The 27,159-nt window shown below is 33.4% G+C and overlaps 5 protein-coding genes across 9 annotated transcripts in view; 2 read left to right on the top strand and 3 right to left on the bottom strand.

Moving 5' to 3' along the window:
* The window catches only part of LOC127067921 (pseudouridylate synthase RPUSD2-like), a 74,543-nt gene extending 59,577 nt beyond the window's left edge, over window positions 1–14,966 (bottom strand). The window contains exons 1-2 of one of the 2 annotated variants that reach the window (XM_051003364.1): window positions 14,802–14,966; window positions 14,061–14,324 (exon numbers count right to left, since the gene is read on the bottom strand). In XM_051003364.1, coding sequence (XP_050859321.1) covers window positions 14,061–14,324; window positions 14,802–14,936 — 399 coding nt within the window. In that variant the 5' untranslated portion in view covers window positions 14,937–14,966. Of the gene's footprint in view, window positions 70–14,060; window positions 14,325–14,801 lie in introns of those variants that run through there. The other variant, XM_051003366.1, reaches the window with a different exon arrangement.
* A 222-nt stretch (window positions 14,967–15,188) lies between these two features.
* LOC127067924 (protein nessun dorma) lies at window positions 15,189–17,799 on the bottom strand. 2 transcript variants are annotated; one of them, XM_051003374.1, is made up of 5 exons: window positions 17,663–17,799; window positions 16,415–17,336; window positions 16,141–16,345; window positions 15,792–16,055; window positions 15,189–15,714 (listed from the first exon to the last, which is right to left on the bottom strand). In XM_051003374.1, the coding sequence occupies exons 2-5, from the start codon at window positions 17,320–17,322 to the stop codon at window positions 15,454–15,456; spliced, it is 1,638 nt and encodes a 545-aa protein (XP_050859331.1). In that variant the 5' UTR covers window positions 17,323–17,336; window positions 17,663–17,799; the 3' UTR covers window positions 15,189–15,453. The 2 variants fall into 2 exon arrangements, with proteins under 2 accessions (XP_050859331.1, XP_050859333.1); XM_051003376.1 differs by lacking the exon at window positions 17,663–17,799 and adding an exon at window positions 17,401–17,649.
* LOC127067932 (ADP-ribosylation factor-like protein 2-binding protein) lies at window positions 17,752–18,942 on the top strand. Of its 2 annotated transcripts, none has more exons than XM_051003392.1 (6): window positions 17,752–17,901; window positions 18,063–18,173; window positions 18,251–18,354; window positions 18,432–18,517; window positions 18,590–18,686; window positions 18,770–18,942. In XM_051003392.1, exons 1-6 carry the CDS (start codon window positions 17,883–17,885, stop codon window positions 18,854–18,856), a joined length of 504 nt encoding a protein of 167 aa, XP_050859349.1. In that variant the 5' UTR covers window positions 17,752–17,882; the 3' UTR covers window positions 18,857–18,942. The 2 variants fall into 2 exon arrangements, with proteins under 2 accessions (XP_050859349.1, XP_050859348.1); XM_051003391.1 differs by having other exon boundaries at window positions 18,248–18,354.
* Window positions 18,932–24,011, bottom strand: LOC127067917 (nuclear pore complex protein Nup93-like). Of its 2 annotated transcripts, XM_051003349.1 has the most exons (8): window positions 23,944–24,011; window positions 21,864–22,161; window positions 21,610–21,790; window positions 20,565–21,528; window positions 20,161–20,485; window positions 19,733–20,089; window positions 19,545–19,662; window positions 18,932–19,467 (listed from the first exon to the last, which is right to left on the bottom strand). In XM_051003349.1, the coding sequence occupies exons 2-8, from the start codon at window positions 22,088–22,090 to the stop codon at window positions 19,156–19,158; spliced, it is 2,484 nt and encodes an 827-aa protein (XP_050859306.1). In that variant the 5' UTR covers window positions 22,091–22,161; window positions 23,944–24,011; the 3' UTR covers window positions 18,932–19,155. The 2 variants fall into 2 exon arrangements, with proteins under 2 accessions (XP_050859306.1, XP_050859308.1); XM_051003351.1 differs by lacking the exon at window positions 23,944–24,011 and having other exon boundaries at window positions 21,610–21,776; window positions 21,864–22,000.
* Window positions 22,586–27,080, top strand: LOC127067918 (ubiquitin carboxyl-terminal hydrolase CYLD). The gene is made up of 11 exons (XM_051003352.1): window positions 22,586–23,355; window positions 23,451–23,586; window positions 23,665–23,874; window positions 24,269–24,444; window positions 24,520–24,639; window positions 24,713–24,933; window positions 25,019–25,191; window positions 25,285–25,581; window positions 25,668–25,783; window positions 25,851–26,067; window positions 26,123–27,080. Exons 1-11 carry the CDS (start codon window positions 22,873–22,875, stop codon window positions 26,311–26,313), a joined length of 2,340 nt encoding a protein of 779 aa, XP_050859309.1. The 5' UTR covers window positions 22,586–22,872; the 3' UTR covers window positions 26,314–27,080.
* Window positions 27,081–27,159: the final 79 nt, after the last annotated feature.

Below are 27,159 nucleotides of genomic sequence, written 5' to 3'. Positions count from 1 at the left end.
AACGACGGACTCGCACGATGGACTCCCCGCGAACGCGCGGCGACGACTGATCGACGATCGAGCGTCTACGCTCGAGCACATGGCCGCGCGCGCGAGCGCGAACTTCCATCCTACCTCCCACCACCCTCCTCACCACCACCACACGCACTCACACACGCGTACTCCTTCTCTTTCTCTCTTTCTCTCTCTCTCTCTCTTTCGCTCTCTCTTTCGGTCTCTTCGTCTCTCTCTTTGTCTCTCTTTCTCTCGGTCTATCTACATGCTATCCTCTGTTTCTTTCTTCCCATGTGTGTATCACTACGAACACACGATGTCCCACGTCCACGCCCCCATAGTAAACGCATTTTCATCGTGTTCGGCTCTTAAACCATCGGCTCTTCCCTTTCAGTACACGGTTTTGTTTCTGAAAATACTCTCCTAGAAATCAGGAAACTTCAATATTTGAACTCCTTCCAAATCAAGAACTTCGATTTTGTTCGCGGAATTCTAATCGAAATTTTAGATAATCAAAGAAGTCGTCGCTTGTTTAAAAGCTTTCGTATATATGTATATATATATAAATTTTCTATCAGTAAAACTAAGCATGATATGGCATAGAAATATTTCAGCTCAACTAAAATATGAATTAATGACAAAGATCGAGAGATATTAATGAATATTGTGATTGACAAATGAGGATAATATGTTTGAAATACGTATGTATTTCTTGGAACTCGAATGTTAACTAATATAGAAAATTCTGATCGTAAAATGTTAAAGTATGATTGGAAAACGTTCAAGTTATTGAATAAGAGGAAAATATCGTAACCAGACCAGATTGCCAATAGTCAGGGAGGATCGGAGAAAGCACTCGAAGTAAGAAAGATTTCCAAGTATTAAAGTCATCGGTTTGACGATAGAATCGCCGAAAGAATACAACATTGTCTCTTTTTGAAAATTCACAGAAATCCAATTCCTCTATTACACTCCATTTCCAAAGTTTGCCTCTGTTTGATAGAGAAGATCTACTCTCGGGCTATTTGCTATCGTCATATTTCTATGCCGTTAGGTGAAAGAGGATTTGTGCTTTCATAGACACGATCCATCTACCACCTTGACAGTTAAGAGAAAGAGACCGAATGGTACGCGCACCAGTTGTATCTTAATGAGCTATAATAATTGAAATAGGAAGTTAGATTTGTCTTCCCTACGTTAGTCTTTGCCAAAGTTCTAACAATAAATTGAAATAAATCTTTTGAATTCTCTCGTAATGATACTCTTAAAATATATATATATATATACACACGCACACACATGTCTAAAAAGCATTTAATAAGAAACGATACAGCATTCAGGTAAAGCACCAAAATAATAATAACAAGAACAACAACAACAACAACAAAAAGAAGAAGAAGAAGAAGAAGAAGAAATAAATAAATCCCAAGACGAACTTGGAAGTATTTGCAGTGTAGATAATTTAGTAGAAAAAAGGAAAAGGAAGAAGCTTTGAAGCTTTTCTTCGTCGAGAGGGAGCATCCTTTTTTATTAAAACGCACTTGTAGAAAAAGTAAGAGACCCAAGAAACTTGGTGAAAAAGACGAAACCTCTTTTTCGGGGGGACAACTCGTTCGCGTCAAAGAAGATCAATGTGTAACAATGTATGTGTTCTGTGAAAAAACACAGACAGTGAGATAGAGAGAGAAAGAGAGAAAAAGAGAGAAAGAGAGAGAGAGAGAGAGAGAGAGAGAGACTCTCAGTGTTCACCTATAAATCCGTAAGATGCCGTCATGCGAAGATCGTTAAGAAAAATACGTGCTTCGATGAGATGAGGTAAGGCAAAGATGAAAGCGGCATACTCGAAAGTGTAGATATGTATGTAGTGTTGAAAAGTTGGATGACGTTGGTCATCTTCTACGTCATCCAGAAAAATCTTAAGTGCTATGTCCAACGTGTTCCGACTCTTCGAGACTACACGACTACACGACTATTTCTCTCGTTCCTTCGCATTTCTTTTCAACCAACTTGAATCCAACCAAGATTCTCACGATACCAAAGTCCCATCGACGTTTTTACGTTCTGCGAAAATGTCATCTTTAATGCGAAAATAAAGACTTAAAAGTTTTCCTGACCGTCACTATACCTATTGTCAAGCAAACGAAGTATGTTTTAATTAACAAAGAAAAATATAGAAGCCTATCACTTTGATCCAAGCATTTTGCTCTATACGATGCAATCTCTTGTTTTTTCTCTCTCCGTTTTCTTTTCTTTTCTGAAAACTTAACGAATTAATTTATTCTAATCCAAACAACAACAACAACAACAATAACAGCAACGCGAACGAAGATCGGATTCCTCTGAAGATTATCAAATACACGATATCGCGTAACTATAGATAAGGCATCGAAACCTTCGAATTGTAGATTAAATTAATGATTATATCTGTCTCTTCGTATTGAAAACTAAATCGTTTAACATCGAAACAAAAACGAAAAAGAAAAAAAAAAGTTATTTTTTTGTTAATAAATATCTCGATCGAATTTTTTGAAAGATAATAGAGAACTATTATGAGTGGGTAATCTTTGAAGTATCTAAGTACTGTTCTACTAACAATGGATCCGAAAAATGCTTCCCATTAACAGAAATTACACGATTGAACAATTTAGAACTTTGTTACGGTCTTTCTCTAATATCAAAAACGATTTCTATTCGGAATATCACAACACATTTAACATAATGCAGATACAATCGTACGAAGTTGGTTCTTCTGTTAGAAAAACTTTAACGATACTCTATAACTATGAGAATATATTATTCATAAGAAGAATGATCGTTTAAAACGCGCGCAAGCATAACTTGACGTCACGTTCGACGTTCGACCACAATACCAAGAATCCCATCGGTAGTAGTGACTCGTTCGTTGGGGATTGATGAAAATAGGAAATTCTAACCGGCTCGACGATAAATCGTCGTCGTGGTTGGAGTTATAAGAAGGATTAAAAATTGCGCCGCAGGGAAGTTGGCTTAACGGAAATGCAACGTAGAGAAGTAAAGGGGGCTCGGCTTAAACGCGATTCTGATTCTGGATCCCCTTACCGGAGTGCTGGAGTGAACATTGAATCTCTGGTTTCCCAGATGATTCGGCACTTTCAGCTTCTTCGTTCGTCGACTTGATTTATTTTATTTCTTTTTTTTTTTCCTTGCTATTTCCTCGATAAAATTCTATCTTCGAAAGGAATAAATGTCATAATTGCTCTAGCGAAAAGTCGAAGTCAAAAAAAAAAGACTACAAAACGTACGACTTACGTAGATTACAAAATGTTATTGTCGTTGTTATTATTATTATTGTTGTTGTTGTTGTTGTTGTTGATGTTGTTGGGGGCCGGACTATATTCGCGTTTTATTCAACGAAGCGAGAACAATACTTGGACGAGGTGTCGGTGAAGCGTATCCAGGTACGAGCAACGAGAAATACGACAAAGCCCTTCAATAAATAGGACAACATATAAAGCATCAGGAGTATGCAGTTACATCGGCTTACTGTAAATCTACACTACGGGTAGAGAAGTTCGATGAATCCCGCGATAGATTTTAATTAAATTTCCGCGGGGCTCGTCTAACCGTTGGCTCTTCTCACGATCGAACTCGCGAGACTCTAGCGTTCATCGTCGATTCAACGTAAAACTAGATACATATATATATATATATATATATATATATATATGTACATATATATAAATGTATATACGATACATTCGTAGACAGGTAGTCAAAGTATATATAAGAACACGTAAGAATATATCGCGTACCCTTGACACGATCAGTTGGATCGTTGCCTCGCGCAATTAAAGAGCCATAGCAAAGAGACATACGTTATTAAGTCTAAAGTAAGTACTTACTTATTTACTTACTTACTTACTTACTTTTCCTAAGTAAAGCTATACGTAAAAGACATATATGAGATATTAATAATAGAAAAGCCGCGCGATTTTCTTCACGAGAAACCTGTTATTTCCCACCCTCCGATTATTTCTTTTCCAAAGTAAACCACGATATTTCGTTTGGTTTGGATCTTGGATATATGGTTGGCGATCGTTGACCGTGCCGAGGTATCCACCTCAACGGAATTTGGTTAGTCCGCTTTTCAAGACCTCTTTCCTCGTTCCTCCAACGACACGTGGACAATCTCTGTTCATATGTCTTGTCTGCACATCCCTATCTCTTTCGGTTTCTTTAAGAAATCGAATATAATGTGTGTGTATGTATGTATGTATATATATATATATATATATATATATATATATATATATATATATATATGTACCATGTGTATCTGTCTCTGTATGTGTATGTGCACGAACAACACTCTTTGCAATTGGCAAGGGAGACAAATGCGACGGGACAGAAATTGGCTGTGGCAAGTTGAAGAGAAGAGGGACTCAGAGAAGAAGAAGAAGAAGAAGAAGAAGAAGAAGAAGAAGAAGAAGAAGAAGAAGAAGAAGCACAAGAAGAAGAAGAAGAAGTAGAAAAAGAAGAGAAGAAAGAGAGACAGAGAAAAGGTTTGGACGGAGTTGAGATGGTCGGTGCCAACCTCAAGTTATTCGCATAACTATCCTGTCGTCCACTTCCTCCTCCTCCTCCTCCTCCTCCTCTTCCTCCTCCTCCTTCTCTTCCTCATCATCTTTCTTCTTCTTCTTCTTCTTCTTCTTCTTCTTCGTCTTCGTCTTCGTCTTCATCTTCGTCTTCTTCTTCTACTACTACTATTACTATTACTATTACTACTACTACTACTACTACTACTACTACTACTACTACTACTACTACTACTACTACTACTACTACTACTACTACTACTACTACTACTACTTTTCTCCCTACTACCATTCCCTACTCTCCTTCTTCTACTTCAACCACAAGACCTAGTCTCGGCCCCCTTTTATTCATAGAATAAACAGGCAGAGCAAAGCAACGCGTTCGGAAAAGCCACGACGTCGACGGAGATGCCTGCAGCTGGGCACATTGATGTGATAGGTATATGTATGCCTTCTTCTACTTTATACATTTGATCGAACGAGTACGAAAGTTTTCACAGTAATTTGAACGAGTTATATCTCTCTAGTCACTTTCTATCTCACGAATCTTGACGCTGTCATTTATATTCCAACTTCTTCAAATACCACAGACCTACACCTAGACATACATGTACACGGATTTGCATGTACATAGAATATATATATATATACACACACGATTATTCTCATCAATTTTACTGTTTCCCGCAGTATCAGGTCAAACGTTACTTCGTTTTAAGTTGAAGACATATCCGCAGTCCAGTAGGTATAATACATACAAGGGACAACGCAATGCGGTGTACATGAGAAATGATGATAATGCATTATGCAAAAAGATATGACATGGGGGGGGGGAATGGTTGGAAGAGGGCGATGGTAGGGATATAGTTGAGAGGGCGTGAAAGAAACGTGTGGATCTTATCGAATGAAAAATGTACGTCTCGAAGAATGAATCATACAGTTCGGTGACATATCTACGAACTTGAGAAAGACATAGGAAACTTCTTTCTCGTACTTTTGTTGTCCAGTTTTGGTAAGTATGATAAAAAATGACGTCTAAGGTTGGCAGAGTATAAAGAAAAAAAAAGAAAAGAAGAAAGGAAAAGGTAGACGTAAGAAAAAATGGAAAGACAGAGAGAGAGATAAAGACGAAGTAGGAAAGCAGAAAGACGAGGACACTTGCCGTAGGAAACTATATTTAGAGCGAGCACGTGGCGGCCGGGTTAGTAGTATCTTAGACCCGAAGAAAAGCTTATGGCAATGTGTGGGTACCTGTTGCCCCTTTAGCTCTTATGCTCAGAATCAAATAAAAAAAAAAAAAGAAAAGAAAGATGAGATTTTCCACTCGATTTTCCTTCGATTACGTTAATAATATCCTGAAAAAGGAAAGAACATTCCGAAACTTCGTTCTCGCCGATCAACTCAGTCGTCAGTTAGTCCTAAAAATCGAAAAAAATTCTTAGACACGTCGAGAAACAGGGTTAACCGTTTGATCGATCCCATTGGAACCAGGCCAAAGTGAAACCATTGATTTTTATTATACAAACCCAACGAAATATATATACGATAAATATATAATGAAATATATTTTTTTTTTTTTCTATAGATATTATTGTTTTAATGGAATCTTCTTTTATATAGAAAGTGTTTGTAAAGATCGTCTGTAACGTGACAGGTGTGTCCGTCATTCGTCGTATAATTTAAGATTGAGATATATAGAAGAAAAGGTGTAGGTGTAGATTGAGAAGAGTAAGTAAATCATAAAGAGGAAAAGTCCAATGAACTTGAAAGATGAATCATATATGTCGGTGATAAAAGAGAATTTACGATCGTTTTCTAAGTTACCTCCAATTGTCATTCTTTCGTTGTTGTTTGCAATTAACAAACTTTTGAGAGAAATATTTTTTACGCGTGTTTAATGAAATCAACAATTTTTTTAAGTTCCTCGTTAACGAGTTGATTGAAAGAATAGATAGGAGAAAAAATATAAACAAAAAGAACAAAAAAAGGAAAAAAAAAAGTGTGTGCGCGTTGGAAAGAAGATTTGAAAAAAATAAATAAATAAAAGAAAAAAAAAAGGAAAGGAAAGAAATAAAAAGCGAATATAGCAGTTTCAGAAAGATGCATTCGCAGGAGATCCGAGTAGTCGGCTTTCTGGTTCAAGGTTAACTTCTCTACCATCGAGAGTGAGAAAAAGAGAAAGAGAGAGTGATTGAATGAGTGAGCGAGATAGTGAGAAAAAGAGAGGGGGGGAAGAGAGGGGATATGAGAGAGGGGGAAAGAAAGAGAGAGAGAGAGAGGAAGGGAGGGAGGGAGTCGCCGTATAGTTGTTCAGATGAAAGTCTTACGTAAAAGAGTTGTTATGTAAGAACCGTTACATCGGTCTAGATGATGTTACGTGACGCAACGCCATAAGAGTACCGTAATTTAAGGAAAAATGACCATTACACGTGAAGATAAGAACAGAAGCTTTCATAAGAGAAGTAAATCGTGCAGAAAACAAAACAACCAGTCCGAGAGTGTTGACGGATTTTTCTTCATCTCTTTAATCTTCATCTTCCCTGTCTCTCTCCGTTCCCACCCTTTCTATATTCTCTGAAGCCAACGGAACAAAGAAACGTTTATACGTGCACACATATATACATGAAATAGAGAAAGAGAGAGAGAGAGAGAGAGAGAAATTTAGGTATATATATACTACGTTTGTTACAATCGCATATCAACAGGACATTGTCGCGAAACGATATAAGAGCTTTGAAGAGGTATCTTTCGCTCTCTCTCTCTCTCTCTCTCTCTTTCTCTTTCTCTTTCTCTCTCTCTCTCTATTTCTGTCTTTCTCTTTCTGCTCGAGAGTACAATAAATTCGTGCTGCTGATCCCCAGAGGAGGTAAAAAATAAAAAAGAAAAAGAAAAAAGAGACAGAGGGAAAAAGAGAGAGAGAGAAGAAAAATCGGAGCATCGTCCTGATTCTTCTTTCTCTCTTTTTTTTTTCCTCTCTTTCCTCGAGAGAGTTTCAACGATTTCGTAATACTCTCGTTAATCTACAAGAGATACATACGTAGGTTGAGTTTTTTTTTATTTTCTTTTTTTTCTTTTTTTCTTTCTTTCTTTTTTTAGAGAGTTCCTTAAACGCATAAGATTAACGAATGAAAAGCATAATTGAAATTAAAATGAAAGTAGAAGGGACAGGGAGCAAATAAAAATATATATATATATATAAAAAAAAAAAAAAGAAATAGACTGGGTGGTTAAAATCGCTCTTCCACTTTCACCCGTAACGTAGCAGTGAAGGGCTTATCGAGAGACTGTGTAATCTCTCTGAAAGACCTGACGTGAAAATCGAAAGGAAATAACTAGAAAAATATAAATCACGTGGAGAGAAGTGGGGGAAAGAAGAGAGAGAAAAAAAAAGAGAGGAAGAAAAATAAAATAAATAAAAACGAATAAATAAAATACTTCAATTTCCTGTTTCCTTTAGAACCTGTTAGACAAGAACAAAAATGATCTCGTGTCAAATTTATCATGATCTCGTAAAGCCGCGGAAACGTATAATACATACGTATACATCTATCTTTCTCTCACTATCGCTCTCTCTCTCTCTCTCTCTCCCTTACACACACACTCTCTCTCTTTCTCTTTCTGAAAATATATCGATGTGTTCCAAGTTTTTGGAAAGATCAAGGTCTCAATGATTTGCCAAGAATTGGAAATTAACATTAACCTGTTAAAAGAATAAATTAATTCATCGCGAAGATCTCATTTATCTTACTGATAAAAGAATAAATAAATCATTTTTTTGTTTTTCCTTCGAATAAAAAAAAAGTAAAAAAAGAGAAAGAAAACAAGAAAAAAGAAAGGAAAGAGGAAGCATTACGTCCCGAGACGTCAGCTTTATTTTATTAATTTATCTAAACTTTTCTATTTCCAATCCGATCATTCGATTATTAATCATATAGTAAAATGTAGAAAAGAAAAAAGGAGCATAAAAAAATATAAACTATTGGCATTGACGTTAAAACGTTTCGTTTGAAACAAATTAGAAATAATATAATAAAATAATTGAAAGCATCGTATGTAGCCACGATAATAAAAATAAATTTCTTACGTCCACCTGTTCAATGATCGGGAGAAAATCTTCCAAGGTTAACGGGTTAAAATTAAAAATAGAAAAACGTCGAGATGAAATAACGATCGATATAATTACTTGACTGCATCGTTTTCAAGATCAGAGATACCATTAACTCTTTCGATCGTCTTGCTCGAACGCCATAACGTCTTCGTAACTCGATATTACACGTTTCTGCAGAAATTATGCACGTGCATACTGATATCGAACCACCATCATTCTATATTCATATAAACGATCGTTAAACCCGGTGAGATCAAAAATAATATCATTGTATAAATGAACTATTTGATCGTTTGATATATAAAAAAAAATTTTTTTTCAAAAAAATGTAGAGAAAAAAAATGTAGAGAAAAAAAAGAGGGAGAAAGAGAGAGAGAGAGAGAGAGAGAGAGAGAGAGAGAGAGAGAAAGAGAGAAAAGAAAACAAACGCGCTAAAACGTTCGAATCGATTACAGATCGATTTTGCTCCCGGCTAATTTCGAAATATACATATACGTATATGTATATACAATAGATACATAGATAAATTCATAGACACATATATACATATGTATATTTAAATACATCGACGAGAATGTCTTCCCAGAGGCAAAAGACGCGATACAGAAATAGTCGAACGCAAGAAACAAGTTTGAAGCCGACGCACAACTAGCAAGGCTCTTTCACGTCGCTTAGAACACGTTTGCGCATACCTACCGTTCGCGAGACCGCGACGGTACGACTGCGGTGATAATTATAAACCAACATAGAACACGAAAGACAGAGACAGAAAGACAGGGAGAGAGAGAGAGAGAGAGAGAGAGGGAGGGAGAAAGAACAAGCCATGTTCGTCCCAAACCATTTCTTTCTATGTCGATTTTTTCCTCCATTATCCTTTTATTCGTACGTTTAACTACTCCATTTACGATTTTACGAGTTTTGTTAACAAAGAGGAAAAAAAAAGAAAAAGAAAGCGAATGGAAAAAAAAGAAATGAATAAATTAAAAAACAACAACAAATTCGTACGAATATCATGAAAATTAACGTGAAATGTTTTCAAGCATTAAAAATAGAGATGGGAGAAATAAAAGGATCGCGTTCTCCATTTCTCTTTTTTCTTTTTTTTTCTTTTTTTCATTCTTATTATTATACATCACGTGTTTTCTTGATTTACGATATTACGTCGTGGTTTTAGGAAATATGAAAAAAAAAAAAAAGAAAGAAAAAAGAAAATTAAAAAACGAGACAAAGCAACAAAGAAGATAAATAAAATAAAAAGAAGAAGAAAATAGATAAAGAAATAAAGGAAAATAAAAACATTCATATAATACTAATATACATATAGCACTAATTTAATGTACTAATAATAGTGTATGATCTCGAGGTGAGAAAATAATACTTCAATTAAAATCGTCCTTGTACGCGATGAAAATACCGTGTACACGATGAAATAATGAAAAGGATCGATTCCGGAACGACAAACGACAAGAAAAACGTTTCGTGCAAGGATGCTCGTAAGATTTTAAGAACCAGTACAAAACGCTGAGAATCGTTTTATCGTGCGAAAATAAAAATCCTCTTGCCGGTTGGACGGCAAACGGTTGAACGAGAAAGTATTCATTAAAGCGTTTACGATCCGTACGATCCAACCGAGATAGTCCTGTTTAAAATGTTATCGTTTTTACATGCCACGATCTGTTCGCCATGATCCAACTTACTCTTTCCGATACGGGATGTTACTGAAACGTACAGTAGATATCATCAAATTTATCAATAGTGATACAGGTTGAACCGAAACTTTCTAAATGATTCTTTTTCTTCTTTCTTTCTTTCTTTTTTTTGGGGGGGGAACTGTTCGATCGTAAAAAAGAAAGAAACTGTACGAGAAAGATCACTCAATTTTTTAAAAATTCATTCAAGTACTATCGATCTATCCTATAGTATTTGAAGTAAAAAATATTAATCGGAATGGAGAAAAAGAAAGAGAGAGAGAGAGAAAGAGAAAGAGAAAGAGAAAAAAGAAAGAAAGAAAGAAAGAAAGAAAGAAAAATTATTACATTCATTCATAAACAACTCCAAATGTTTAGCTTTGATTTTATTGGAATAATTTTGGTGTGGATAGCGTTAAAGGTAAAAGAGCGTTTAAGTTTCACGTAAAAATTTATAGCGATTGTATCTCCGAAAAGTTTCCGATCACGTGACACCGTTAGAAAAACACACAGACAGTATATTATGCGGCTGCTAGGTTTTAAAGTTATCTTCGCTCTACGTCCGATCGAATTGAGAGCTACTCGCCCGTGAATATCCGTGAATTATATACCCCGAACGATATACATATTGCCTAGAAGTTTAGCTTATCGCGCCCGTACGCGTTTAACGCTTGCCCATCGATTTCACACACGACGATCGACGACCATTCACATCCTTTCCGAGAGGGACAGAATGATCGAGGATCGAGTCGAGTCATCCAGATTAGGAACTTTTTTTTTGTGATCTTCCGGTATGACTTGGAGGAAAGGAAAAAGAAAATAAAGAAAAAAATATATAAAAAAAGAAAGAAAACTTGTCCGCACGTGGCCCCGTGTATATGTATATGTGTGTGTGTATGTATGTATGTATGTATGTATGTATGTATATATGTATATATATATATATGATATTTGAAAAATATTAATACATCATATTTTTATTCCTATCAACAAGACGACGATAGCCACGTGTACGACGAAATTTTATTTTCAGACGAATCCTTTTTGATAAGATACGTGATTATTTTATTTGGAAGAAAAAAAGAAAGGTTTCTCTCTGAAATCGGTATTTTTAAAAACTAAAGAGACCCCTATATATATATATATATATATATATACATATATTATACATATCTAACAATTTATTTTTCATAATATCATTGAAGAAAGATAAGATTTTAGATACGATAGTATAGAACTTAAAAAAGAAATAAGATTTTGGTCGAGCGCCTACTTCTAATCAGGACAAATTTGTTATTCTCAAATGAGAAAAGAATTCAACGTTGGACTAGATTTAAGAAATGTAAACAATTCAAATGGAAATTGTCCCGTTGATTTGATCAATTCACCTTTAAAATTGGCATTAACGATGGATCAATACTAGACGACACACGATTTCACCGACAAGGAAGAGAGGACGACGCATAGCCAGCTCCAACTGTGGTTTATTTCGAGCTTTAGTTGATGCACAGTGACTTGGAATGGTAGACACGAATGCACACGGGCACGACTCGATTGTACACGTGCACACGCCAACAAGCAAAGGGATAGGATTATTTAGTGGTCAGTAAAGCGTAATAAACCCAACGTTTCTACTTATTATAACGCTCGTGACGGAAGGACAATAAATATCTCGATTTTACTGCGCTACATCGGTACTATTCAATGTGTATAGTTGTGCGTGTATTGTGTATCTATGTGCATATGTGTGTGTGTATGTTTGTACACGCGCATCAGTGTGCACAGAATAATACATTTGCACCTGTTAGAAACGACCTATCCGACGTCGCCGGTTATAAAAGCAACTCTTAGGCGTCTAAAAGTCCGATCGACAGAATAGCGAACGTGTATTTTAAAACCTGAAACTATTGGGCAGACTACCCTCATGGACATATACCTTCTAACATTAAAAATTTATGTATAAATATATATATATATATATACATACACATGTGCATGCAACACACGTGCATTGAAATTGGGTTAAATGCACAGGATCTACAAGAAATTCATTTACGTGAGAAATCAAAATTCGACGATCATTAATATCGATGAGCGGGCGTTACGAAAAACAAAAACAAAGAGAAAAACAGAAAAGGGGTAAGTTACACAGGGCACCTGTTCAATTTGATACAAATCATAAGTAATATATAACTTGGCGCGTAGGAAATGATGTTAGAAAAAAGAGGGGTGGGGAGAAAAAGAAAAAAGAAGGTCCATTTCCTGAACACGAGATGGGATAAGATTCGTGTGAAATACATTTACGAGGATAGCACGTGGTGCTCATTTATAAAATGTTTATATATTCCATGGCATCGCGCAATTCCAGAACTAGTAATAAGTTCTTCCTCTCTTTCCTCTTCTTCTTTCCCTTGGATACCATAAACGATAAGAATTCGGTAAGTATGTTATCAGATAAGTACGATATAAGTACGATGGAAAATACCACCTACGCGTAGAAAAAAATTATTTAAAGCGCGTGTTCTTAATAGAAAAAAAAAAATGAAGAGAAAGAAGATATCCTTTTTCGAAATGATCTGTTATGTTCGAAGAAGTTGGTTCGTAGTAAAGTAACTGTGAATCGAGTCTAATACGTCCCAGGAGAAGCTTTTGACCGGCACAAAACGCGAGTTATTTGCGGCCGAGCGGCTAGCACGCTCGTCTTCCGAAGTGATTGATCGTTCGCCTCGCTGCACCGTGACTTCTTAGCCCAACCTTCTCTCTTTCTCTCTCTCTCTCTCTCTCTCTTTCTGATCTCCAATTTTCTTTCCTTATCTTTCGTAGACTCAAACTATACTTCTTCTTCTTCTTCTTCTTCTTCGTCGGCTTGCCTAGCGAAACGACGGCTCACATAGAAATTGTCAGTGTGAATGTGAATTTATGTAGGTATATATGTATATTTGTATATATGTATATATGTGTGTATGTATATAAAAGCCACAGAAAGAGAAAATATATATATACATACACACATACATAGAGAGAGAAAGAGAGAGAGAGATTTTCTCTATTTCTCTTGCGGACAACGTCGCTACCACGCCATGGGATATTTTCAGAAGCGTCGCCGCGACAGAGCACATTGTGTCTCATTGCAAGCGGCGTTTTATCTTAACACGTTCGGGATAACAGGGAATAACATACTTCGAAAGTGGAAAAGTCGTCACCTCGTTCTACCTATGCAATGTGCTACCTACCGGTCATCCCAACCGGGTATTTGCGATATAACTTAAGTATTTACGAGACACCACGAGCGTCCGTCCTCCATGTGTATTTCTGTTCTCTGTCTTTTGCTCCTCATCCTAGCTTCGGCTACACAGTTTCGACTTGATCATTGAAAGAAAACGTTATCTCCTAACTAATATATCGTATATACGTTCTTTTAATAACCAATCATAGTCCGTCATAGTCCTGTTAACGTTCTCGTATAAATAATGAAATGTATCGATAAAACGGGATATATTACTAATACCTTCAACATTGTTACGACTAAGTTCTCATCGTCGTGTGATGTCGCAAAACTAAGTCACAAGCAAGTGTAGAGTTTTAATAAAAGAAAGAAATAAAAGATATACATATATATATATACATATACATACATATATATATATTGTGTGTGTATGTAAAAGCATATATGTATATATAAGTGACAAGACCTACCTCCTCGTCCGACGGTGGTTCTTCGTAGTCCGAAAGGGTGTCCTTGAAGACGAAAATGCATTCCGACGGTTCCAATTGGCGAGCGTTGCCAAATTGAGTTTGTCCGTCGGTTACCTGACTCGGCCCGGTCGTTTCCACCATCTTCGGTAATTTATCAACTGGCGACGTACGTTGCTCCTTACGTCGCCACAAATTCACTCCTAACAAGTTTCTCAGTAAAGACGTTCGCCAGCTGTATTGACGTTGAATTACTAATTCAGATCTCTGAAAGAAAAAAATACATGACGTTTATGTTTATCCATGATTGCTTACGTTGGCGCGCATTCCACATTCAAAATTCCCGCCTATAATTCGAAGAGTTCATTTGCTATTCGTTACGTGCATTAATTCGAATCGTATTAATTATTTCGTCTGCATTTAAACGTATCTTATATGTAGGTTAATTTTTCGTTTATGTATCTATCTATTTCCGTCGAGATATTACAGATATTTATTGTATATTCGAAAACATTAAGTTTAAGGTTATGTTCAATAACGGCCGGTTCGCGATTAATAGAATTTATCAAATATTCTGTCGTGACTATAAGTGAAAAATCTTTTTCCTTTCTTTCGTTTAAATTTGTTTGAATGACGATAGATCGTTTTTCTCACACATTATTTTGATTACAATGCGTAGCATGTTTTCAATTTTCATGAAAACCTTGTAGTATATAAAAGATGGATTACTGATCATTTACGTACCAAAAAAAGATGGATAACTGAATTGAAAATGTTTCGGAATTGTAAATTGTAAATATTTCTCACTGTCAAATTATACAAATTTATATAGTTCGGCACATTTCGATTAACTTTCCATTTGCAAAATAATACCGACATTATAAAAACTTTACTCTGCAATGAATAGCCGTGCCACCTCGCGGAAGAAGTACGCTACATCACTATTTCTTTGAAACGTCGATGCACAGAGTAAACGCATGTAGAACAAAAGGTAATGTACATGCCATCTGCCGGTTTTTTATAATATTAAATTCTCATTGCATCAAATTCAAATCATAAATTGCAATTCCATTCGAAGTGTAAAATTCAATTTGATAACAAATTTAAGAAACCATTGGCGTAAATTACTTGAATTTTAGATTTTTAATAACTTCCTTGTTATTTATTATCTCTTTTTACAAAATAAACTTATAATAATATGTACATTTGTACGTACGATACGAAAATATATCCGATCAATTCACATATGCCCATTATAATATAATAAAATATCCAATTACAAAAATACGATATATTATATAAATGTATGCAATATGATATGATATGAAACTACTTGACAAGCATGTAATTACGTTTCAAATAATATTATAAAATCGAATAAGAACTTTCGACGAATTTAAGACGTTAACGTAGCATTGCAGTCTTGTTTTGAAGTAAAAGATATTGAAGCTCTTGATTTGAAAATGATGTCTGCTTTAACGTTACCTTGGAAAGTGCATTCCTGCAGTGAAATTTCGTTTACGTTTTCTAATAATTCAATACTACCAATTTTGCTCTCATTGCCATTTAAATATTTCTGTGTTTCCATACGAATAGCATATTCTTTGAAATATTCAAGAGTACACTTCTTTGCTATTAAAGTAGCATCATCGTGTAACTAAAAAATATAATTCATATTGATTGCAAAAAATTTATTATATCTTTTGAACCATCTGTATCTACTTATTGTTTTACCTGGACACCCTCTATACAATTTTTGAAGCTGCATTCGTTCATGATGACTTCACCTGTTCCATAAATAACAACAGCAGTTCCTAATCCATCAAAACTTATTTTTTCCATTATTAATTTTGCACCTGGTAAGATTATTATGCCTAATTTAACTATGCTTTGATTCAAGGCAAATATCCTACAACCAATCATTTTGACAGATCCTTTTCTAACAATGATACCAGCTTGAAGTTCACCAAGGTTTATAGATATGTCTTCTAATACAACCTATGAGAAAGTAGTAGAATCTATTAGAATACCTCTATAGAATAATCTATAATTTATGATATATGTATTATCTAATATCTCTAACTTCTTGTCCAGAAAAATCTAACAAAGATGGTGAGCTTTCTATATCATTTGCAGAAAGCATTATATGCTCTGCTCTGCCAATTCCCTTGATAGTGCCACCTTCCTCCAGACCACCAGAACCTCTGATTTGATGTACTCCCTCTCCAAGAAAAACAATTTCACCAACGTCAGCAGCAAGCAAAGCTTCCTGCAAACATCTGTAGATCCTATAACAAAACATGTAACATTTGTAACATTATCTTTAATTTCTACATACAATAATCTTTTTTTCTTACTGTAGAAACAGACTTGGCGATATGATGGTTTCAATTTTATTTACAGCATTCTTTATTTCTGTCAAAGTACCACCAAGCCATACAAAATGAGCTTCTTTTTGCTTATCGCTATTCTCATGCTTTCTTGTTTGTTCTTCTACCATAACAGAATTATGATTTCTGGAGAGAATATCTCTAATTGCAGGATTTTCAAGGACCTCCATTTCTGTTTTAATTTGTTGCAATCGAAAATGAAGCTTCATCAACTGACAAGCTTTTCCGTCATCCACTAAACAATTCTCAACTTCTTCCTCGTCGGACATTGATTCTTCTAATCTTGAAATTTTTTGCTGAATTTCTCTACCTTCTCTTATCAATGTCCTAATCACGTCACAAGTCTCTTTATTGACACACCCTCGTTTCATATCAAAGAACAGTCTAATTCTAGATTCAAGATGCAAAGTCACCCAATCTGAATTTTCATCATCATCAAGGTCCCATGGCATCCATAAATAATTATAAAAAAATCTCACTTGATCTATACAACTGGCAGTACCAACCATGTCTAAAGTCCTGTTCTCTTGTTTTTGCGTCGGATATAATTCTATCAAAGGTACATCGTATTTTTCAGGCAAATGAATGTCATCTTGTACAGCTGTGATTTTGACTAATGCGAACAGATCATTGAAATCGACTTGCTCTGCTTCAACGACGACGATAGTAGGATAATGAATTTTTAATTCTTGACAAGTCATACGGGGAATTTTCCACAAAGCTTGCCATCCGACTGGTTCTATTACAAGTTCCACATAATTTAACCATTCCGATTTAATCTGTGATGCAGATACTATTTTATTTTGGCTAGATAATATTTCACTGAATTCTACTAGCCTTTCTTGGAGACTTTTATCAAATGTATATATTTCCATAGTTTCTGTCTTCTCTGAAAAGCAATTTATAGATATTCATAAGTAACAAATATATTTCACTGCGTAAATCGTACTCACTTTATTTAAACACTTTTTTACTTGTAATCAGACGAAAATTATTAAATACAATAAAATGATAATAAGTGTGAGAGATGAGATAAAGTGAAGGAGTATTGCCGGTATGAGAAACGATTTTTTTTTACATAAAATTTTCCCGCCTTTTTTGTAAAATATTATTGAAATAATCTTTCTACACTATGATTCTCTATTATCGTGTAATTAATGTCTACATTCTTTATAAACATTAATTATTTCATAAATAAATATTAAAATTTTTTACCTGTTAAATTAATATCTCGGACAAGGGTGAACAATTTTCAAAAGTTACACAGCAGCCATTTTGATTTGACGACCGTTCAGATGCGGTGTTGTTAATCGTTGCTATGAGAAGTTTGTAATAGTATCAACACTGTTAACATTTAAAGGTTACGATTAAATACATTTACATTGCGTATATAAAAAAATATATAAGTGTTTTATTTGTTAACAATATATAAACTATGGCTGACGAAATAATTGGTTCGTCTTTATTATCGTTACATCTCATAAGCGTACACACATCCTGTGATTAATATGAAAGAAGTAGTTTTTCATCTCATAGTTCGTCTTACGTAGTATCATAGTAAAAGATCCATATGAAGATTTCATTATTTTATAATAATTTTTATTTTCTTATTCAGCGGATAATTGTTTAGAAATAAACACAGGAAAGAGTCCTACCCAAATTCCAAAAGATGCAAAGGATAGATTGTTTGATGAAATTATTGGCCACATTGAAGATCTTTTACTAGGTATATTTAATATTTGAAATTGAAATAAAAAATCCATTTATTTTATTTATTCTTCGTTTATGCTGTTTTTATAGAAGATGGTTTTCATACTATTCAGAAAGAATTCTTAGAAAAATATTGGACTATTTTTGAACCAACCGAAGAGAATAAATTAGTTTATACAGATATATTTAATGAATATGTAAGTTTCTTCGAAGTATCTTTAACTCTATGATCAAATTTTTTGTATTTTAAAAATATAAGGTTTTTTTTTTCCAGAATAAAACCGTGGAAACTTATATTGTTAATTATCTGCAAAAAATTATTCCACATTTTAATATAAATGTTTTTCTTGATTATTTGAGGTAAATATAGTACTAATTTTATGTAAAACATTTTTTAAAAGGTTATAAATTCGATATATCATTTTCATTCAGTGAAAAACAAGCTGAATTAGATGGCGAAGTTTTTGAAGTATTATCTGCAGTTACAGACTTTTTAGCATTTAAAGAAATGCTTCTGGACTATCGAGCTGTAAGTTATTTAAAGTTTTAGTATCTATTGTTTTTAGGTGTGTGCGTGTACACACACTTAATACATACATAATATATTTCCAGATGAAAGAAGGAAAAGTCCAAGATCTTAGTTCAGGAATATCTGTAACATCTATAAAAAATCCTATCACTGATTTTGATTTAAGATAAGAATAACTTTTTATAACTAAAACTATAAATATTTACTTTTGTAAACTATTAATCAGCACTTATCAAATAAAAGTATTTATCAAAAATTATATTTTATTACAATGTAAAAGTTTCCAGATATAGCAAGATAATTCAGACGCGTTTTACTGATCTGATCTTTTTTAACTCCATTGAAATATTTTACAAATACAGAAATGGAAATAATGGCGCAATTTTTTTTATGGTTCTTAGATATAAGACGGCAAAAATCATTGGAGTTTTTTAAGGAATGGTATTTGGATAGATAATAGAATCTGCATTTAGTGCATAAGAATTTCCATTTGTACAAGTTTACTATTTGTTTCGTTCGGCATACGATATGGTAGTGTTCCTGCAAAACTCGTCAATGCTCTCGCTTGATGTCGAAGATCACGAAATTGTTGTTCTCTCGCTATTTCATCACCTGGTTCCGTAGATCGTAATTTTTGATATTGACGATAAAGTATCGTCATAGTAGCTAAAAGAACGTCGGTTAGAGTTCCAGCTACTTCTGGTGATACCCGACGTAATGCTGTTACTCTTTCATCGACATCTTTGACATGTAATGGCAACATTTCTGATTCGGCGATAGTCTGAAATTTAATTTTTAATTAGTATAAAAGAACGAAATAATTTTTTGTTGAAGATATATATATTATTATCAACTTACTCTAAGAGCACTTTGACATTGATCATTGTAATATTGATCAAAAAATACCATAAGATGTCGTAAAGTATAAAACGAAGCTACCAATTCGGCTGGTGCTTGTATAGCAATACCTTGATACCTAACAAATTTTATATCCATTTAGTCTATCGCACATAAATAAACGTAATAATTATTTTATAAAATTTTACCTTGAGCTTATGTCGTTAGCGGTAGTTTGCAATCGACTCCTTAATGATCCAGGTGTTCCTTTTTGACTTACTACTTGTGCCAAAAGTGTACACATTAAACTGAGAACTTTCTCGTGAGTTCCAGCAAGATCATACATCGTTACTGCATCCTCCAAAAGCCCTTTTCTATATAACGTCTCTGCACATATATTTATCACGTCATCTGTGTTTACTTGGAACTGATCTAGAATTCCTGGCAATCTTCTATCTTTCTCTATTTTGCCGACAAGGATATCTCGATTTGTAGGTGAAGCATCTACAACCATTCCTGCAGCTGATGCAGCAAACATATTTCTATCATAGGGATCTTTCATACATCTGAAATTTCAAGGTCGCAATTACAAAAAAATTTGTGATGTCGAACAAAGTATCTACGCATAAAGATATACCTTAATAAAAAGAGATAGTGCAGACTTTCCTTTGGATCTGAAGATTCGAATCTTTTTACATATAGCAATATCAGCCTCGCAAAATTTAATCTTTTAGCAGGTGGTTTATCAGAAGGGTCAACACTTATCAATGGAGCTAAAACACTTTGACTAACAGATAACAGATTATGCTCGTGCATAGCGGCTGCCAGATGCACAGCATGAGCTAAATGACGAGCACCTGCACCTCTTGCCAAAAATTCGATCGCTGCTTCAAACTGACCAGTCAGGAAAAGCATGGAAAAGTATAAAAATGGTTGTTCATGTGCGTGGTAGTAAGATTCACCTGGAATATTTAAAAAAAAAGAAAAAACGATATAATTGTTTCATAAATATATTTATAAAAATTAGGTCAAGTAACGTACCATATATTTCCGAGATTGTAGTTTGGAGATAATCCAAAGTTAATTTATTTTCAATGTCAGGTTGATCTCTTACTTGGCACAATTTCAACCACAAATAATCATCTGCAGTTGCTACTACCTCAGAATGCAAGTCATCTGGTTCACATGGAACTAATGCACTATATGCTGCTCTCTTATAAGCATCTGTCGCAGATCTTACATGCTTTTTATAATGTAATTTTAATACTGACTCTGCACGATTACCAGGATAACGTTGTGGATCGTCGCATGCTTCTTCCAGAGCAGTTTTAAATTCTGGAAAATCTGCATTGCATTGTTTCAAACAATGCAAAGCAGCTTTAAGATCTCCACATCTCATACAGTAATAAACTAATGGCCACAATGGCCTATCGCCTACCATCACATCTTCTAAATCTCTTAAATTTTGTACTTTAATGCCAACAAAGCTTTTTACTAAAGGTACAGTGCCTGGAATACCACCCCTCTTAGCTTGAACCAAATTTTCATTGATAACAGAATTCATAAAATCTCTATATCGATTTTCAAGATAATTTCTCGCTAATGATACGATCTTCTGTTCAATTGCAGGACTAGTTCTTGATTTAATTTGATCTCCTCTTGGCGTTGGTGGAATATCTACCATATACTTAACCATTTGCCACAAATCCGCAACTTTCTTGTCATTAAATGATTCACTTGCTTTACAGAATATATTAAACAAATTAGGTCTTGTTGTACCGCGAAGTACATGTTCGTTGTAATTCTGTAATTCTTTGGCATATGCAACTTCGACATTAGAGAGACCACTAACCATTGATCCAGCTAATTTGGTACGTTGCGGAGTTCCTCTTAAATCTACTAACTCTCCTGATGGAGCTGTCATAGCATTTATTATTTCAAAACGCATTTGTTTCCATTCGCCCAATATATGTTCCATCTGCTGAACTCTGGTAAGTTCAAATGTCTGGAATATAAAATAAATTTTACTTTTACAATATCTGTTAAATATACGTATATATTTTAACTATAAGCGAATAACATTTACATCTTTATGAACTTCTTCGATGATGGAGAGAATTGCATTTTCTTTCTCATTTCTTAAATAGCTTACAATATCAGTGTCTGCAATAGGATCTAATGGCTCAAATGTGCGTCTTGCACTGAGTGAACTTAATTTTTGAGATATTTGTGGTAGATCAACCCCCCGAGAACCTAACAACAAGTGACTGAAAGATAAATCAAATATTTTTATGTTATATATTATTACAATTATTATTCATTAATATCATGATGACTTACGCTTGGACCTGGTTGTCCTGAGTACCGGTTTGCGTCACACGTGACCATAACTCGTTAGAAGCTTCTAATATTTGACGTAAATTTCTTTCGACTTGTGGAAGTTCTTCACTACCTTCGACGGCAGCAGACAATTGTTCTGCTGATCTTAATAATTCACTGAAACCACTATCTCCCGTTGCTCGTGAAGAATCTATAGTAGACATATCGCTATTTGCCGGATCTACCATTTTTAAAGCGCGCTAAGAACATTATACTGATCATACTTTCGAATCCAATATGGTTGACCACGCTGGCCAATCTAACAACAAATTTTAAATTGAGATGAATAGCTAGTCTTACACACATTCACATTCGCACACACATAGTTCTCATTCATATTAACGTAATTAATATATTTAAAAATCATATAAACTATTATTATATTATAATGAAATTATGAATTATTAAAAAATCTTATTTTGAATATTTTTTATAAAAAGATTCTCTCAAATCAAAGTTTTCGATTGTTTAAAAATATTATGCCCGCGATATCATCGACCAATCAGATTTGAATATTTTTTTTAATAGTTTAAAAGAAATGTTTTAAATAAGTATAAAAATATATATGTGTTTTCTATTTTCTATTTATATGAGATACAAAAAACAAGTTTTTTTCTATAAAGAAACGAATAAAATATTTATTTGTATAAATGCTCATATTACCAATATACCGGTCACGAGATTGAAACTACCTAGCCAAATTTACCATAAAGCTTATCATTATACTTGAATTTGATTGATCTTGATTAGTCATTTATAGAAAATAAAACAACTAACGTCGTTTTATTGCGATAATATCGGGGAAAATCGTATAAGTGTAGAAAAAATTTATAATTCTTTAATATATTTGCCGGTATTTTTAAAGTGTAGAAATTGTCATATACAATTTACTGTTATTTCGAATTAGGAGTTTTTCAAGTTATTTTGAGTTGACGATGCATTTTTTAATGATGCCTGTCTATATATAAGAATGGAAAGCCGGAATTTTGACAGCAATAAAAATCACAAAGTTTTGCGATATTATGTTGCAAAAAAAAATTCTACTCTTACTTGCATGTCAAGACATTGTGATGTAAATGTAAGTACTTTACGTCTGGGAATGCTGGTAAAATGCCTGGAAGATTTAATGGATGGAACGCTCCTAATTTCTGTCACCGATGTGTCAGGATCAAAAATTTGGCATACCACAGAATGGTGCTGTCAAAAAACTGATCTCATTCTTGTGTCACAAGAAATATGGAGATTTCTTCTTGCGGTTTCAGTACCACAAGAGAGAGTTTACCTGGCCAATAATAAGTCACTTTGTGGAAAATTGGAGAATCTATGTGTAAATGATAAAGTATGGTATCACCCTAACCATAAGGTTAATGATCGCAAGGAATTAGCTATTATTAAATATATTGGTCCAGTATCTCAGCTTGGTCAAGGATTGTATTTTGGTCTTGACATACCGGTAAATTAATCACAAACAACAATCACAAATTTATATGTTATTTGTTTCTTTATTGCTTCTATATTGAAATATAGAAATTATATAAATTATTTTAGGACAGTCAAGAACAATCTAAAACATCTATGCTATGTCTAGAATATTTTGAGTCCACTCACTCAAATAGAACATTTGCAACATTGAATAAAATTTCTCTTTACAAAGTGGATGTTCCAAATAGAAATATAGAAAAAAGTATATAATCGCATAATTTTGTTTTTGCTGTCATAAGAAGACCGAATGATCTATTTACATATCCTTTTTTCATTACAGTTTTAATACCAAAACCTATTGCACAAAATGCCTCTACTAATGACAAAAAGAAATTTACTTTGGATCCAAGTTTTTTAGCTCAATTGGAAACATTTTCTCCAGACAGCAGTAATAATAATAATAACAATAATTATAACGCTACATCTTTATCAAATGAATGTCATTATGCCATGAAATCATTAATTCCACAAAATACAGATAACAAATCAGGTAATTATATGATAATGATAAAAATGTTTAATTTATTCTTTATATATTATTTAATTAGACAATCCTTACCTAGTTCAGTTTTCCTTGTATACCAAAGAGAGTTAATAATAGTTAACTGAGGTGTTTAAAAATAGCTTCTGAGTTAGTCTATTCTGAATGTACCGGCAAGTGTCTAACGTGTTGTGAATATAATCTAAGTTTATTCAAAGAATGGCTAAATTTCAAAATATTCCAACTTTTGTTTTAAATTATAAATGGAGCAGTGATATAGAATCAAGTGCATACAGTGAATTAGAAGAAACTTATGATCATGCAGAAAGATTCAATCATAGTAAGCAAGAAAATTGTATAAAATGTTGTATTTAATGCATTATGCTACTGTGTTATTTTCTAGGAAATATGTCAGAGGAAAACGGAAACAAGAATTTTAGAAGAAACAAATCTTCAGATTTGATAGTGGGTTCAAATGTCAAAGTACTTCTAGGTTCAGATCTGAGACATGGAACCCTTCGTTGGGTTGGAACACCACCTGATACAAATACTAGTAAATTAATGGCAGCTGTTGAATTGGTAAATATGAAGGGAATATTATAGAAAATGAAAATATACTATGTTATGTTATAAATAAAATTATAATATATTTAGAATGAAGGACATCCATCAGGTACGGATGGTACTTACAAGGAAATAAGATATTTTCAATGTCAACCTTATAGAGCTGTTTTCACGGATATTGAGCAATGCTTTCCATGTGAATCTGGAGTAGTGAGTATTATATAAAGTAAAAATATTACTACATTTTTAATCCCTTTTTTATAAATCCAATTTTTATGGATAGATAAGACTTGATGATCGATATCCTTCTATGAATACCAACAATTTTGGAAATATGGAAAGTGTGATTATAGGTATGGTGAGACCTATTTCAGTCAAAGGAAATTTAGAGAGTATTTGTGGAAAATTCAGAGGAATACAAGGTCATCATAATTCATGTTATTTGGATGCTACTCTTTTCAGTATGTTTGCTTTCACTAGTGTATTTGACAATCTTTTATTCAGGTAAAATAATAGAAATATATATAATTTATGATTTTAAGGAAAGTAACGTAAATCAAAAATATTTTATTATTTTTATCAAATGTAGACCACCGAATGAAAAAGATTGTCCTGAGTATGAAGAAGTTCAGAAAGTATTACGCGAAGAAATTGTTAATCCCCTTCGAAAAAATATATTTGTAAGTGCGGATCGTGTAATGAAATTAAGAACGTTGCTTGAAAGATTGTCTTCTGTATCTGGTCTTACAAGTGAAGAAAAAGGTCTTTTTTTTTTTGAAAATTATTCTTATAACATTTATAGTACTGGAATAATGCTAAAATTACATTGAAATACTATCTATTATCATTATATAGATCCAGAAGAATTTTTAACGTCATTGGTGGCACAAATCTTAAATGCTGAGCCATTTCTCAAATTAAGTTCTGGTCAGGATGCATATCACTACCAACTTTTTGTTGAAAAGGATGATCATCTCAGTTTACCAACAGTACAACAACTATTAGAACAGAGCTTTTTCACAAGTAATATCAGATTGAAGGAAGTTCCTTCTTGTCTTATCATACAAATGCCACGATTTGGAAAATCGTTTAAAATGTATCAAAAAATCCAACCAACACTCTTGCTTGATGTGACAGATATAATTGAAGATTGTTAAGTATTGTCATTAACGACAACTATTATTTTTAATATATTAATAAATAAAATCAATTTATATAATAATACATTTTTTATACAGCTCCTAGGCAGTGCACAGTATGTGGCAAATTAGCTGAATTTGAATGTAAAGAATGTTATGGAGAATGTGGAATAGGTCTTGAAAGCATAGCCTTCTGTGCAGAATGCTTGAAAACAGTAATGTCAATATTCTCTAATATAATTTAATTTTAATATCATGCTTAATTATATTATTATCTTTTAGGTACATCGTCACGAACATAGAACTAATCATGAACCAAAAAAACTTAGTGTACCAGTAGAATTTGCAATTCTACAAGAGCATTGTCCCGTACCTCGTTTATATTTAGAACTCTCAGCAGTCGTTTGTATTGAAACATCTCATTATGTTTCATTTGTAAAGTGTGGCTCTGGTTCAGAAGCACCATGGTGCTTTTTTGATTCTATGGCAGATAGAAAAGGTATAATTTAATTTTCTATATATTTAATCCAAGATTTACCAATATTTATTATTAGGTGAACAAGATGGGTATAATATACCAGAGATGGTGCCATGTCCAGATTTTCCTTATTGGCTAAGTGAAAATGGTGGGAATTATTTGATGAAATTAACAGACGATCGTAATTTACCGGAATATGCAAAACGACTTTTATGTGATGCCTACATGTGCATGTACCAATCACCAGATGTTATGATGTACAAATAATGTTGATATAGCCTTCATAATATTGGTAAATTTTAATATTTACGATGTCCTCCGATGGATTAGGGAAGTAATGAAAACGAAAATTAATATAAATATTCTTGCAATTGTAATATTTTTAGAGTCTGTAAAAATATCATTAGATGCAAATATGCTATTTTATATGACAAAATAGTATTACATATAAATAGTAAATTGTAATCATCAGTATCGTAAAATATGTGCACAAATCTAGGAAAAATTTTAGTTTTAATTTATTTTAATTTTCAAAGTGCTATTTATATCTTTTGATATACGTATGTATGTACATCTTACTGTACTAAATATTTCTAACAAAAAACTATAGATTGTTTTAGCCATTATTTAACTAGAAAGACGATTACAAATTTCTTCAATCAAGGCTGTTTATCACTCGAAGCGTATATGATTTCATTAACAAATATAGACAAAATATGAATTACAAGCGCGAGCGGAAAACACTGTCGTTGCCATGATTCTATCATATCAATCTATAAGCTTGTTAAATTATACCCCACTCGCACGTAACATAACGATAGGATCAGTGTGAGTTAGAACAGAAAATGTTAGTAGGTTCAAATTCAAACTTTTCATTCTTCCACATTTATATCCTTTAATGGTCCTAATTATCACATGACCATTATAGATCCATAATAGATACGACGCAGTGCGCATTTATTTTACGATATAACTGCATAAAAAATAATAAATATAATTAATACGAAAATAAATTATACCACGAAAAAACATAATGTTGGAAATTCTTTACTTTATAGATAGTATGGAAATGAATTAATATTTTGATTTTTATAAAAATAATATTGAAATTTT

The sequence above is a fragment of the Vespula vulgaris genome, chromosome 12 (genome assembly GCF_905475345.1).
Source record: "Vespula vulgaris chromosome 12, iyVesVulg1.1, whole genome shotgun sequence".
Lineage (NCBI taxonomy): Eukaryota > Metazoa > Arthropoda > Insecta > Hymenoptera > Vespidae > Vespula > Vespula vulgaris.
Note: the sequence above shows the minus strand (reverse complement) of the source record. Positions and strands in the feature narration are given on the sequence as shown.

Bases quoted from the DNA above. Each gene is read 5' to 3' on its own strand.
- LOC127067924 (XM_051003374.1), bottom strand. From the start codon at position 17,322: ATGGAAATATATACATTTGATAAAAGTCTCCAAGAAAGGCTAGTAGAA. The intron at 16,346-16,414 runs GTAAGAAAAAAA...GTTTTGTTATAG, and splicing joins TCGCCAAGTCTGTTTCTACA to GATCTACAGATGTTTGCAGG. The intron at 16,056-16,140 runs GTTAGAGATATT...ACTTTCTCATAG, and splicing joins TAGATTTTTCTGGACAAGAA to GTTGTATTAGAAGACATATC.
- LOC127067932 (XM_051003391.1), top strand. The intron at 18,174-18,247 runs GTATATTTAATA...CTGTTTTTATAG, and splicing joins CATTGAAGATCTTTTACTAG to AAGATGGTTTTCATACTATT. The intron at 18,687-18,769 runs GTAAGTTATTTA...ATATATTTCCAG, and splicing joins TGCTTCTGGACTATCGAGCT to ATGAAAGAAGGAAAAGTCCA.
- LOC127067917 (XM_051003349.1), bottom strand. From the start codon at position 22,090: ATGGTAGATCCGGCAAATAGCGATATGTCTACTATAGATTCTTCACGA. The intron at 21,529-21,609 runs GTAAATGTTATT...TTTATATTCCAG, and splicing joins TCGAAGAAGTTCATAAAGAT to ACATTTGAACTTACCAGAGT. The intron at 20,486-20,564 runs GTACGTTACTTG...TAAATATTCCAG, and splicing joins TACAATCTCGGAAATATATG to GTGAATCTTACTACCACGCA.
- LOC127067918 (XM_051003352.1), top strand. From the start codon at position 22,873: ATGGAAAGCCGGAATTTTGACAGCAATAAAAATCACAAAGTTTTGCGA. The intron at 25,192-25,284 runs GTCTTTTTTTTT...ATCATTATATAG, and splicing joins TCTTACAAGTGAAGAAAAAG to ATCCAGAAGAATTTTTAACG. The intron at 26,068-26,122 runs GTATAATTTAAT...ATTTATTATTAG, and splicing joins TTCTATGGCAGATAGAAAAG to GTGAACAAGATGGGTATAAT.